Source organism: Myotis daubentonii, chromosome 11, assembly GCF_963259705.1.
Source record: "Myotis daubentonii chromosome 11, mMyoDau2.1, whole genome shotgun sequence".
NCBI classification, from domain to species: domain Eukaryota; kingdom Metazoa; phylum Chordata; class Mammalia; order Chiroptera; family Vespertilionidae; genus Myotis; species Myotis daubentonii.
Genome location: NC_081850.1, coordinates 37,741,119 through 37,755,322, shown reverse-complemented (window position 1 = coordinate 37,755,322; position 14,204 = coordinate 37,741,119). Strand labels below are relative to the sequence as shown.

General features: G+C 40.1%; 1 protein-coding gene across 12 annotated transcripts in view; it reads right to left on the bottom strand.

Annotated features, from left to right (window-relative positions):
- PIP5K1B (phosphatidylinositol-4-phosphate 5-kinase type 1 beta) overlaps window positions 1-14,204 on the bottom strand; it is a 288,346-nt gene that overhangs the window by 76,898 nt on the left and 197,244 nt on the right. For all 12 annotated transcript variants that reach the window (XM_059656847.1, XM_059656853.1, XM_059656851.1 and 9 more), the window contains 4 exons: window positions 8,108-8,319; window positions 6,149-6,232; window positions 5,975-6,023; window positions 2,898-2,982 (listed from right to left, as the gene is read on the bottom strand). In XM_059656847.1, coding sequence (XP_059512830.1) covers window positions 2,898-2,982; window positions 5,975-6,023; window positions 6,149-6,232; window positions 8,108-8,319 — 430 coding nt within the window. The remainder of the gene's footprint in view (window positions 1-2,897; window positions 2,983-5,974; window positions 6,024-6,148; window positions 6,233-8,107; window positions 8,320-14,204) is intronic.

The following is a 14,204-nucleotide window of genomic DNA, read 5'->3' as shown; positions in this document are numbered from 1 at the left end:
AACAAATTAATGTACCATTTAGTCATTTCAAGAAACTAAGTTTTAGTACAGTTAGACATATTATCTGAGTAGAGAATTTCAGTGAGGTTTCAACATTATGGGAACTAAAATTTCCAGAATAATTTATAGGAATTTGCAGACATTATTACATTGGCTGCATGACTCAAGTCTGGGTGAGATGAATGGATTTAAGAAGGTTAAACAGGCACTGGGTAGCTCAATTGGTTAGAGCAACTTCCCAATACCAAGGTTGCGTGTTCTACCTCAGGTCAGGGCACATACAAGAATCAACTAATGAATGCTTAAATAAGTGGAACAACAAATTGATGTTTCTGCCCTAGCCAGTCTGGCTCAGTGGATAGAGCGTCGAACTGTGGACTGAAGGGTCCCAGGTTCGATTCCAGTCCAGGGCACATGGCCAGGCTGCAGACTCAATCCCCAGTAGGGGGTGTGCAGGAGGCAGCCAATCAATGATTCTCTCTCATCACTGATGTTTCTATCTCTCCCTCTCCATTTCTCTCTGAAATCAATAAAACTGTTTTTTAAAAATTGATGTTTTCCCCTCTTTCTTTCCTTCTCTCTCCTCTCTCTCTCTCTCTCTCTCTCTCTCTCTCTCTCTCTCTCTCTCTCTCAAACTTTAAAAGAAGGTTAAGCAAACTGATTTGAAAAAAAGAAATTTGAAAACCAGGTACTATTTTCAGTATTAGTATAGCAGAGTTTTCACCTACAAAGTATGCCTTTAGGCATTAAGGGCTTTAAATTAATCACAGTTGATAAAACATCCTGAAGTTGTACTTTCACTTGTCAGTCTTACTAATTAAATTACTACTGCTTGAAATGTTGGTAGTAGATGAAAAGTCCATTCATTTGTCTGATTATTAATCAAACAATGATTGAGTGCCTACAGTGTGTCAGGAAATGTGCCAGGTGCTGGGAATATAGATGTATATATGAGAGCACCAGACACAGTCACACTTTTAAGCAATTCACAGTCTAGTGGGGAAACAGAAAAACAGCTTTCATAGCAGAGTATGGTAAATTCCATGGCAGAAGCACCATCTAAACTGAGACATGAAGGAAGACCAGGGGAGGGATGGAGAGAGAGATGCCATGGATTGTAGCATTAATTTCTATACTAGTAAGAAAGCAAACTCCCAAGATGGGGACTCATGGAGGAAACTCACTAAAGCTGGGACACCAGGGGCCACATGCTCCATAACCTACCAGCCATGGAAAGTCATGCTTTCCCAGTCTTGCAAAGGGTAAAGGAAGGTGGAAAATCTTCCTTGAAAATGTGACCACTAGTTGGTAGTCAACCAGACCTGCAGGCTGAGTAAGCACTATCTTAAGGTTCCTCTGAGGCAAACAAGCAAACAAAACAAAAACCTTAGAAAATTTAATTGGTCTAAATTTGAGACCAATTTTAAGATTCCATGGAGAGAATCAAATGTGAAACAAAAGTTTTTCTTAAGACTAAAAAAGGCTAAAAAAGGAATGATATCTTTAATATGTAGAATTCATATAAATCATTTGAAAAAATAAACATCTAATATAAACGAGCAAATTATCACAAAGCTCAATTCTCAAGGGAATGGCATATGGCTAATAAACATGAATAATGATTGAACTTGACCAGTACTTAAGAAACACAAAATAAAACAACCAGATAACATTTTTTACTTATCAGCATAGCATAAGTTACAAAGAATAATTCTGGCTAAGGGCTGGAAGGATTCAGATTGCTTTGGAAGCCTACAGTGATATAATCCATCTCTGCAGTTATGTGCATTTTAACCCCCTATCCTCCTTCTTGAAATGTATCCTTAAAAAATAATCATAACTTTGGACACAGAATTTTTCTAAAATGATGTTCATAAAATATTAATTAGAAACAAAAAGGAGAAACAATTTAAATGCCCAATAATGAAAGATAGTTAAATGGATGATGGCATGCCATATAATGTTAATGTATTGCAATTTTATTTTATTACATATTTTATTACATATATATTCTTATCACAAAATTCACCTCTAAATTTTATAAAAATTTCCCTGTGTTTTCTTCTTTCACTTATTGGTAGTTTAAGAGTGTGTTATTAAATTTTCACATAATTTTCAAGTTTTTGCTCATTTATTCATTCCATTGTGATTAGAAAAAAAGAGGATTAAAAAGTACAAACTTCCAGAAATAAGTCACAGAGGTGTAATATGCACCATAGGGAATATAGTCAATAAAATCATAATATGTTGATCAATGTCATCCCAATAAATTTAATTAAAAAATAACTGTGGCAGATGGTTACTAGACTTGTGGTAATCACTTCATAAGATATAAAAATGGTTAATCCCAATGTTGTACATTTGAAATTAATCTATTGTATGTTAACTATAATTAAAATAGATTAAAAAAGCTTCTTTGTATAATTTCAGTCTTTAAATTTATTGAAATTGTTTTGTGACTATCCTGAAGAATATTTTATGAGAATATTCACTGTTAAGATTTTTATATATTCCATTAGAATTTTGTTGTACATTTAGGTGGGCAGACCAATAAGTATGAGCGAATAAATCTATAAGGACTAAGTGTACCTTTAATATACCATTTTTATTTGTTGCATATTATACTATTACTCGATTATATCATAATATATTTAGTTAACCAACATATTATAGGGTTAAACATTTAGGTAGTTTCCAAACTTTTCCATTACAAAATAGGACTTTAATGATTATGACATCAATAAGTACCTGACGGTGACACTTAATCTATTATTGATTACTGCTTCTGGAAAGTAAATTAACTCTTCCAATAAAAAATTGTGCAAAGATACACATACTGAAGTCAGCATGTATGTGCTAAAAGTAAAAAAAAAAAAAAAAATTATTAAGAATCTTACCTTGAATTTTCTTAAAAACTCGGGAATTCATAAACTTCAGAAATCTGTCTGCATAAAAGCTTGGTCTGTGAACGGAAACAGTGTCCTGAAAAGACAAATCAGATAGCACAGTTTACCTCTCAGACAGTTCATTTCAAGCTCGAAGAAAGATCTATGCACTGGCTCTCTGTGGGCCAAGGCCCTGAACTAGAAGGTGTGGGTGTGGAGAGCCAGAAAGAGCAATGCCCGGGTCCCATGGGGCCCAGCAGTTGGGCTGCGGGAGGAGGATCACAATCTGAGCAAAGATTCCAGATTCTCATGATGAAATAAAGTACTAAGAGGGGCAGGTGGGAGACAGCAAAACGGCTCTGCTTTATAAACCCAAACGGCTCCTTATTCCATTGTGTGCCCTGAGGGGCTTTTAAATTCTTTTTTACAGACAGGCAGCCAGTGCCTCAAGTCATCTGGAAGGAAGAGGAACACTTTTAGTCAGAACAAAAACTGGGGATGGAAACAAGCAAAACAACCCTAATGTAAGAGTGATATCTAGGCAAAAAAAAAAAAAAAGTGTGCTGGTTTCATTTCCCAGTAAGAAGGCGCATTGACACTGGGAAGCTGCCTAGGAGACAAGGCTGACAACTGCCGTAACACTGAATTATCTACTAATTAGGTAGAACTGAATTGCATTAAATTGTTGACCCAATTTGCTCATGCTTGGTAGGAGTCTTTAAGATGGAAGGGGCATTTTAATACAAATCTTACAAATCCAGGAAAGGAGATTGATGTAGGAAGTTAATCCTGTATGTTTATTCAGTAATCATTTACTATCCAAGAGATATATTCTAGAAATAGTATAGTTGCTTATTTAATGCTCCATTTTGATTCCAGGATTGTGTATTCTGCTAAGAAAACTTCTAAAAATGTGTTTAGATTCAACCAAGTGTCTGGGGTGGGTCTGGAAGAGAAAACACACATTGGACCAAAGGCCCGGAGACCTGGTGCTGGTGTGAGTCCTAACTTCACAAGCTTTTGTGACCCTGGGAACAGAGTGTCTCAGTGTGTCTGTTTCTTCGTCTGTAGAACAGGGTGTTAATGTGAGGCATGAGGTCATTCCGTAACCAGCCTGTTATGAAGGACACTGGCTAGAACAGCCCTCTTTAGCCAGTGATAAGGGTCCTGTAGACGATCGGGGATGCTGTCAGTGTGGTGGGAAACATCCCACTGGTTGGACATGCTCTCCCCCCAGTATCCTAGCAGCTCCTGTCTGACGTGGACACATATTCCCCACGAGAACAGTAACTGAGAAACATCTTAGGGAGCAAGGTGATTAAGACCCAGCTTTGCCTTCCAAGAGAAGTTGGACTGTGGTTCTCTTTGGTTGAAGAAACATCTATTCTATAATAATAAAAGCATAATATGGTAATTAGACCAGACGTCCTTCCAGATGACCTTCCGGATGTCCTTCCAGACAACCTTTTGGATGAAGCCGGGGCTGTGAGGGAAGCCTGGGTCCCGGTGCCTGCTGGCGGCCGGAGGGAAGCCCAGGTCCCAGGTGCCAGAGGGAAGCCAGTGCCAGCAGCCAGGGAAGGAAGGCCTACACTTGTACGAATTTTGTGCATCGGGCCTCTAGTTTTTTAAATAAGAGGCACGTTTGTTAACAGACATATATCTTAATTATTGCTTATAATTTCACAAATACATAAACACAGAGAATGTCTTAAAAAAATCAACACCAAAAAAAAAAAAGATGTGTTTTAACTAGACAAAGGTAGGGGTCTCTTAGAAGCATTTGACCAACAGAGGACCAGGCCATTCCGATCAGCAATCTCAGCTGGTAACAGGAATTAACTTTGTCTTGGAAAACAGAAGCGGGTATGAGAGGGAGTGTTCTCTCTCTCCCCTCCATGCTCAAGGCATTATGGAGTCCCTACTTTTCTCAGCTGAAAGGGAAAAACTTAAAGAAGGAATCTTTGGTCTGAATAATAAGCCTCACGTTAATTCTTAGAAACAGACTTGTGAACCTGTTGTTTACAAGTGCATTCCCACTGACGTCATTCCACGGCCTGTGGACAAAATGCAGATTTCCCGCTGAAAGGTTATTACCAGGCTTCCTCAGAACAGAGAAAGTATGTGTGCGAGGAGAAGAATAGTGTCTATAATTTATCCCTTTTCAAAGGAAAGCACCTGCTAACATCTTTTACAATTTTGTGAGCAAATCTGGGACCCATGTATTCTTTGGAATTGTCACTTCAAGTTATTAACTGAGGGAGGCTGAGACCAGTGAATGTTCTGTCAGCGGCAGGAAGTTCAAGTCTAACATCAGATAGGAACACCCGTGTGCACAGGGGTGGGGATGGCAGGGAAAAGGGAGGGAAGGAAGGAGGGAGGGAGATGGAGGGAAGGAGGCGGGGGGGGGGGGGAGTGCTGCTTTTTGATAACTATTTTCTTGTTCTACCAATTCTGGGTTGAAAAGACATTCTTTTCTCAGGGAGCTTTAGTCATGTATAAATCTGTAACAACGGAAAAGCCTTCACTTCCCATGCCCTTATGTGTTAGGTTCATTATTTATTAAATCCTCATATTCGTCCTATGAGGCTGGTACAAGGTACTGTGACTTTGCCCTGGTAGAGGTGAGAAATCAGACTAAGAGAGGCCAAATAACAAGCAATGTGTCTGGGTCACATGGCTAGTCAAGTGGTGAATGCAGGGTTCAAATCCAGGGCTGCCTACCATCAAGGTCAGGTTCAAACCCGTTCTGTAGCTTGGTCTTGTGAGAACTTCCAACTGTCCTACTGGTCTTCCCAGTGCCTATGAGAAGTCTCCATTTACTCATAATTTCTTCAGATTTCACACAGAAACAAGACAATTTGGCTTTCCTGGCCTTTGTGTAGCTACCAGGCTGGATGGCCTCTATTTGGATACCTGTTCTAAGTACGTTGTCTTCGTTCTTAGATCTGAACAAGCTGAGTCTGATTCTGAGTTTGTAAAGACACTTGTTTCCTCTCCAAGTCTAGTGACACAGCTTTCCAGACATACTCTGAAGTCTCCGAGAAATCAGAAGAATATACAGTTTAATAAGGAACACGAAAGCCACTTACCCCATCATAAACAAGAGCTTTCCAGGAATGTTCTAACTTCTTCATTAGCCTAAGTGTAAACAGGCAGAAAAAGAAAATGAGAATGTAAAATCCCTCTCACTTGGTGAATTTTCAGAATCTTTTGTTGATGTATTTTTTTTTTAAATTATAAAAGACTCCCCCCCAATTTCTTACCTATATGATTGCAGAATGTCAATAATGCCCATAAATAAAAGTAGTTTTTCTCCCCTATGGCTTTTAGCTGGAATCCCTCCCATTCTGTTGATAAAGCAAAAGAGAAAATATTTTGTAATATAAGAATAGGAAGTTAAAAGTCATTGCTAATAAATAGACTATAAATAAAAATGGACACTCTTTAGGAATTCTGGACTCTCTCTCCCTTCATATTGTTCCTGGTTTCAGTTAAAGTTTTCCTTGGAATCCAGCATGATGTAGTTCCCACAGATCAGAGTGACACCCAAGCTATCAGCTCTGGAGAACTGGGTAGAAAGAGTACAATTTTAAAAGTATTCCTATTTTAAAGCCATGAGCAAGAATTTTAAAGTATTTTAAAATATTGCTTTTTAAAAATGCAACACTTTTATATGATCACTATGAGATTTTAAAATAAAATATAGAAAAGCACAAAGAAAAAGTGTATAAGGAATCCATTCTCAGGATGCAAAGATAACCTCTCTGAAATCAATAAAAATATATTAAAAATATGCTTTTATTGGTTTTAGAGAGAGAAAGGGTGAAGGGGAGAGAGAGAGAGAGAGAGAGAGAGATAGAAACACCAATGCGAACCATCAATTGGCTGCCACCTGCACATCCCCTACAGAGGACTGAGCCTGCAACCTGGGCATGTGCCCTGGCTGGGAATTGAGCTGGTGACCTCTTGGTGCATAGGATGACTTTTAACCACAGAGTCACACCAGCTGGGCAAGTAATGTATATTTTAAGGACTGTAATATTTTACTATACTGATGGAAAATAAATAACTTGATTGTTTGACATTTAGATAGATTTGCAAGCAAGGATTTTTTTTTTTTTACAGTTTAATATGTATGAACTTCCTTTATGAAAGTGAAATATGTTTGTGGTTTAGTCATTGTTGAAGAATACGAGAAGGCAGCCACTTACAGCCGAGGAAAATGATTTCTTCCTTTCGGTCTCCTTGCTCAGCTGGTACACGCATGTGATACAGTCAACCATTTCAATAATTTTCTTTGGTTGTAAGTATTTCTGTTAGTCGGTATTCACTTTATACAATAAGCTAACTAATCCCAAAGTTACTATCACATCTGGCAGTGGCGATGGACCACATCTGCCAGGGGAGAGGCCTAGAACAACAGAATCCTCTTATGCAGATAAGAAGCTCTTAATTGGGGACATAATTCCAATCATGTACTTGCTTAAACACATGTTTATTTAAATTCAAAGTATGATGGGTGTTTGGAATATGTTGTAAATGGGGGTAAAAACGTTTTCAGCCATCATTAAAAAATAGAGCCATTGGGGGGGAAACCATGTGGGTGAAAGAATGATAACTCAAAGAATGGCTACCCATCCCGCCATCCACAGGAGAACAGAAATGAAGCCTGGCTTAGGCGGGCACTGGAAATATCAAGGGGAACATTTTGTAAAGTATATGACTGTCTAACCACTATGCTGTACACCTGAAACTAATACATAATAATACTGAATGTAAAAATTAATTTAAAAAAAGAGCAGAGTTTGAGAGGAGAGAGACCCAGATATTTCTTCTCTGTTCCCTCCATGTTTCAGTCCAGGGTTCCAGCAATGGCTGCGTCCCACAGCCACGGTTCACTCTGCACCCATTCTCCAGGGACCATGGGGCTCCTCCCGTTGCCCCTGTGCCTTGGAGTGGTACTAGTCTTTGAGCCCTGACTAGCTATTGCTGCGTCCCTTCACCCCACCCACACTTCTGTTATGAGCCCCTCCAGTAAAGTATCTTCACTGGAAACAAACCAACAAACAAAAAAGGAACTGAAACCCGGCGTAGTTCATTTCAGCATCAAGTAGGAGTCTAGTCCCCAAGAGCCACCATGAAAGTAACATGATTGCATTTCGTCACTCAGTGATGTGGGCTGCCCCAACCAAGAGGGTCTGTGGGCGGGTGGCTGCACGTACGTGTCCGGGTTCTCTGTGATGATCCCGTCCCCAGATTTCCCTGGGCCCTGGATGGATTCCATTGCTGTGGAGTAGAGGACCTTCTGCATCCCAGGCCGCTTCGCGTCAGGCGCATTTTGTGCCGTGTCCTCTTCTTTCTCTTTGAGGCAATGGTCTAAGATGTGGATTCCCAGCAAAAGGCTATAGTCCATGATCTTGAAGCTTTCCAGCACCTGGAGAAGGAAAAGAACCAGGAGGCCTGTCAACTCCAATGGCTTGTAAGTCTCATCTACACTGAACCAGAGAGCTCTAGCTATACAGAACCACAGCACCTGCATTCTCCCCCTCCCAGGAGGGTGGCTGATAGAGGAAAAATCAAAATAAAAACATTTGAGGCATTATTAGATCTTGTGCAGTAAGGATTATCATAATGGCTCCAAGATAGTATTTTTATGCAAATCTAAAGTAAGCACATCTTTTCCTAATGTTCCACATATGTTACTCTAATGGTATTTATTGAACAATTTCCATGTGCCAGGTCCTAAATGGTTTACTTGGGCTCAATCCTCACAACTCTTTGAGCTATGTACTATTCTTCTCTCTATTTCACACGTGAAAAAATGGAAGACACAGAGATCAAGTGATTTGTTCAATGCCACACAGCTCGTAAGTGGCATTTGCTGGACTTGAACCCAGAAGTCAATTCCAGCATCCATACTCTTAAGCACTAGGGCAGAGAAACCAAAAACCAATGGTCTCTACATCTTGTATCCTCCTCAGCATGAAGACTCAGCCGGAATATTTTTGTCTGGATTCTGCTCTCAACATCTTAATCTTGCGAGAGTTCAGTGGTCTCATCAAAGCTTGCCTTTCAAAGTTGCCATTTGGTTCCGTAGCAAGTCTTTTTAAAAATGATGATCTCGACAAAGAACATGACTTACTGCTTAATTATCCACTTGGCAAACAGTGGGGAAGAGCAGGAATTAATAGTAGTTGGATACAGCCAGCGAGATAGTGATGTTCTGACAGGAAAGCGATGGGAAACAAGGTCAAGATAAGAGGAAGCCAGCAGGGCTTTCACGTGTAGGTGAGGCTTTGACCCTTCTTCAATGATGAAGACTGTTTAAGAGGAGCCCCTGAAAATGGTATAGTTTCCTCTCTGATAAAATTATTTTTCTATTAGTTTGTACATGATTCTCCTCCACAACAGATTTTTGTTGTTGTTGTTAATGCTCACCCGAGGATATTCTTTCCATTTATTTTTAGAGAGAATGGAAAGGGGAGAGGGGGAGAGAAACATCTATGTAAGAGAAAGACATCAATTGTTTGCCTCCCACACATGCCCTTTGGGCTGGGAATGAAATGACAAGCCAGGTACATGCCCTTGACCCGGAATTGAACCCAAGACCCTATGGTACTAAGACTGGCACTCTAACCACTGAGCAACATCAGCCAGGGAACAATAGATTTCTTAATACCTGGCATTTCACACACAAAGCTGCTCAAAACAGCCCAGAAAGTAAGACCAACCTGAATGGTGGCACAGCTGACTCTGAACATACCTGGTAGTTTGTCACTTAGTTAGGAAATGCCTTTGAGGCGCAGAGTCTATAGGTACTTGTTTAACCAGCAGTTGAATATCCAGAATTTCCTATGCTTCTCATTTTCCCTCGGCCCAACTGCTTTTTGATCAGCCATGTATGACACTATAAAGAGGGGTCAGGCCTGAGCATCTGCATACCTGTGGGCCTTCACCACACCCACACTTCATGGACCATTTGAGAGCAGGCTCTGTGAACAGAGCACATGTGGCCTGGAAACATGGGTTACCTCTGGGCCACACATCTTTGCTGTCAATGAGGAAAACGGAAAGTGGGCTGCAAAGGAGTATCAACTGCTCCCTAGTGCTCACCCTTCATCTCTTGGATGCTAAGTTGGGAACTTTCAGAAAGGAAGCAGACAAGAGCTGAGAGGAGAATCTTATTACCTACGAGGTTTAGGCCGTGAAACGTTCTAACCCAAGAGCCAAGAGAGTGGCCTCATAGTAAGGAGGGCCCAGCTTCCCTAACCTGAGGGGGAGCGCTCCAAATTGGAAGGGGAAGAAAGGGTGATACGAACAGCTTTCCCCATGGACTCAACACGATGGCATCAGCCCCCCTGATTGGTTTGAGTGCCTCACCCCTCCACAGAGTAGCACGGAGCCAAGGAAGAAGACAGGGCAGCTCTGCATCAGGGTTGCCGAGAACCCAGCTTCTTAAAACACGAATAGAGACTGGATGCTTACCTCAGACAGAAACAAGTGCAAAGGGATCTCAGGCCTTTTATTAGCCAGACTGAATGGACAGCTTGGGGATTGTGTCCACTCAGAAACTCCATAAACCTGCACAGGGATCACCACCTGCAGATGCTAATTTTCATATCACATTCTCAGTGCTAGTGGACCCTTCTTACACCGTTGGATAAGGACATGCAGGATAAAGAGCATGGACTCTGTGACCTTCGGCAGGGGTCATAGCACCTCCCTGTGTCTTGGTTTCTTCCCCTGTAAATGGTGACAATGATATGACCTACTGCATGGGGTGCTTGTGGAAATTAAATATGGCAATGCAGGTGAAGTGCCTAGAAAAATTCCTGGCACAAAGAAAGAGCTCAATTAACTGCTAGCTATTATCATCATAATTATAGGTCATGGTGACTCATTGCTCACGCTAGTGTGAGAGATTATAGATATTAGGTTGAAATAAACACCCCTGGAATTATACTTCTGAAATAAAAAATTCCTAAAAATCCAACAAAGACATGCATTTCTAGCTGCTTACCAGTACCCTTTTGGTGAATCCTGATTCCTTTAAAAGCTTTGGGTTGGTGGGTACCCAATAGTATAACTTGGATATTCAATGGGAAAAGGTCAGCTGACAACACAGCAATTCTGGTGAAGAGGCTATAAAATAATGGCCTCGTGATCTAAAGGAACAGTCTCCATTTTAATGGGCAAAAACCATAGCCTTATGCCCTAACAGCTCAAACTACTGCTTGGTCAGGATTCCCTCAAAATGGTGAAACGGCTTCAAAAGCAAATGCTAGTGACGATGTGGCGAGTTCCTAACAGGCCTGGGAGCGTACAGTGAAGAGTGTTACAACTCGAAAGGCACTCTTGATACCATCATATTTATTTTATTTTCTTTTGCAAGCTACCCACAAATCAATTCTGCTTGTATCTTTAGAAAATAATTTTTCTTATATTTTTAATGCAATGTCCAACCTGAACTGCTTTGTTTGTACTTGAAGTCTCTTTTCTTGCCCAAGGACAGGCCAAAGAGAACATGTGCATTTTATACGTGGTAGAAAATTAGGCTGTGGTCCAATTTCAGCTATTGGTGCTATCCCAATGCTTTAAGTGGTCGAATGTTTATCCTGGTTTATTTTTAAAAAATTTAATTTCAAGAGTTTATTTTTGTGTAGGGTATAAGTTGGTGGTCTAGTTTCACTTTTTTGCATGTATCTGTCCAATTTTCCCAACACCATTTATTGAAGAGACTGTCTTGACTTGATTTATGCTCTTGCTTCCTTTGTCAAATATTAATTGAGCATCATGGCTTGGGTCGATTTCTCGGTTCTCTGTTCTGTTCCATTGGTCCATATGTCTGCTCTTGTGCCAGTACCAGGCAGTTTTGAGATAAGGACATGCAGGATAAACAGCATGGACTCTGTGACCTTTGGCAGTTCATAGCACCTCCCTGTGTCTTGGTTTCTTCCCCTGTAAATGGTAACAAGTGGCTTTGTAATATAGCTTGATAACTGGTTTGTGATTCCCTCCTATTTTGTTCTTCTTTCTCAGGATTGCTGCGGTTATTTGGGGTCTTTTTTTATTCCATATTAATTTTTGGAGAGTTTGTTCTAGGTCTGTGAAATATGCTGTTGGTATTTTAATGGGGATTGCATTGAATCTATAGATTACTTTGGGTAGTATGGACATTTTAATGATGTTGATTCTACCAATCCATGAACACGGTATATTCTTCCACTTGTTTATATCTTCCTCTATTTCTTTTTTCAATGTCCTGTAGTTTTCTGAGTACAGGTCTTTTACCTCCTAAGTTAAGTTTATTCTTAGGTATCTTAATTTTTTTGTTGCAATGGTAAATGGGATTATTTAGTATCTCTTTCTGTGAGTTCATTATTGGTGTGTAAAAATGCCAAGATTTCTGGGTGTTAATTTTGTATCCTGCTATGTGGCAGAATTCATTTATTAAATCTAGTTTTTTAATGGAGTCTTTAGGATTTTCTAGGTACAATATCATGTCATCTGTGAATAATGACAATTTTACTACTTCTTTTCCAATTTGGATACCTTTATTTCTTCTTCTTGTCTGATTGCAATGACTAGCACTTTTAATACTATTTCGAACAGGATGGGCAAAAGTGGGCGTCCCTGTCTTGTTCCTGTTTTTAGGGGAAATGGTTTTAGTATTTGCCCATTGAGTATGATGTTGGCTATAGGTTTGTCATGTAAGGCTTTTATTATGTTAAGGTATGATACCTTTATTCCCACTTTACTGAGAGTTTTTATATAAAAAAAAGGTGTTAATTTTGTCAAATGCTTTTTCTGCATTAATTGATATGATCCTGAGAGATTAAGAAAAAGCAACAAATAAATTTGTGAAAGAGATTCATTTTCTCTCTACTCCTAAATTGGATTGTCAGCATCCTTGAACAGTGCCGCATTGTCAGGCTCCTAACTTTCAGAGTGAAATACCTTAAAAATGATCAATTCCAATCCCATTCTATGGAAAGGACATGATAGTTAGAATTTGGTGAGGCAAAGTCACCATCCCTAAAAAAAGTTAAAGAAGAAAAAGATAACTGTACATATATTTTAAATCAGATTTTAAAACATCTGCAAAGAAAAATTCTGAGTACAGATTTTAGGGACGAGCATGGCAGATCTGCATCAATTAGGAATGAAGTAGTTCTGTTATTCATATCCTCCCAGTTCTTTAATTAAAGGAATCCACAAATCTTCCAAAATCTCAACATTGTGAGCTTTGAGAGTATGCAGCCTTCTGCAACATGACAGCCACCAATCAATCAGTCTAGTCTGTCACTCAGGCACACATGTTTTTTCCAGAATGTCTGCCTATCTGTGCATTTGTTATGCAAAACACAGGTTGCAATGCAAATACAGGTGCTTTTCCATCTAGCCTGGGCAAGACCCTATTTCCTCAGCTGTAAAAAAAAAATGAAAGCAGAAAGAGTTTATAGACGTATGCAAAGCTGAAAGCAAGCTGGATACCATAATGCTTTTTATTGTCAAAGCCAGATTTTTCTCTCTCTCTCAAGGACTCTTTTAAGTCAATAATAACCCTGGAATGTAGTAAAAAGGAAAGTCAATGATGTCAAGGCAGCTGGTATAATATCCTGAAGCTGTGATCAAAGAAATCTGTTCCTGAAATGAAAGCATATTCTCCATGCTCTCACAGCCAGTGATGTATCAGGAATGCTCCAGTCTCACACAGTTCCTGTAAATTCGGAGACTTAATGTAGATGTTCTAATGCAGAATGATAGACACTGCTGTCCTCTCCTCAGGGCTTACGGTCATAAAGAGCAGCTGGCCCTTCTTTTCTGCCTTCTCTGCCACACTCCTTCACGCTGGCACTGTTACTTGTCCTGCTGCTAAAAGGAGCTGGAATGGCCGCATGGTGGTGCAGACTCCATGCTCTGGGGCCAGTTGGCTGGGTTTGACTTATCTCCTCCACTAGGTCCTTGAGTAAAGTACATAACCTCTTTGGGTCTCGTTACTCATCTGGGCAATAGAGAGAATAGGGATACCTATCTCACAGACTGAGTGTGAAGACTGAATTAATCCACACCAAGTCTTAGGACAGTCGCTGGCATAGAGAAAGCATCCGATAAATGTTAGCTGTTCTTATCATCCTGCTCCTCCTCCCCCCACCCCCGCCCTGCAGAATCAACCATGGCTGACACTCCTTCCAGAACCTCGACTCAACCTCAGCTGTGTCTTGCTTTCCTTGGTTCTTTGCCTACTTGTCTTTCCCACTCTTTCCTTCTGTGGCCTAAAGAAGGTTCACCAGAGTTCTCTCTTCAACTCTTCTCTTT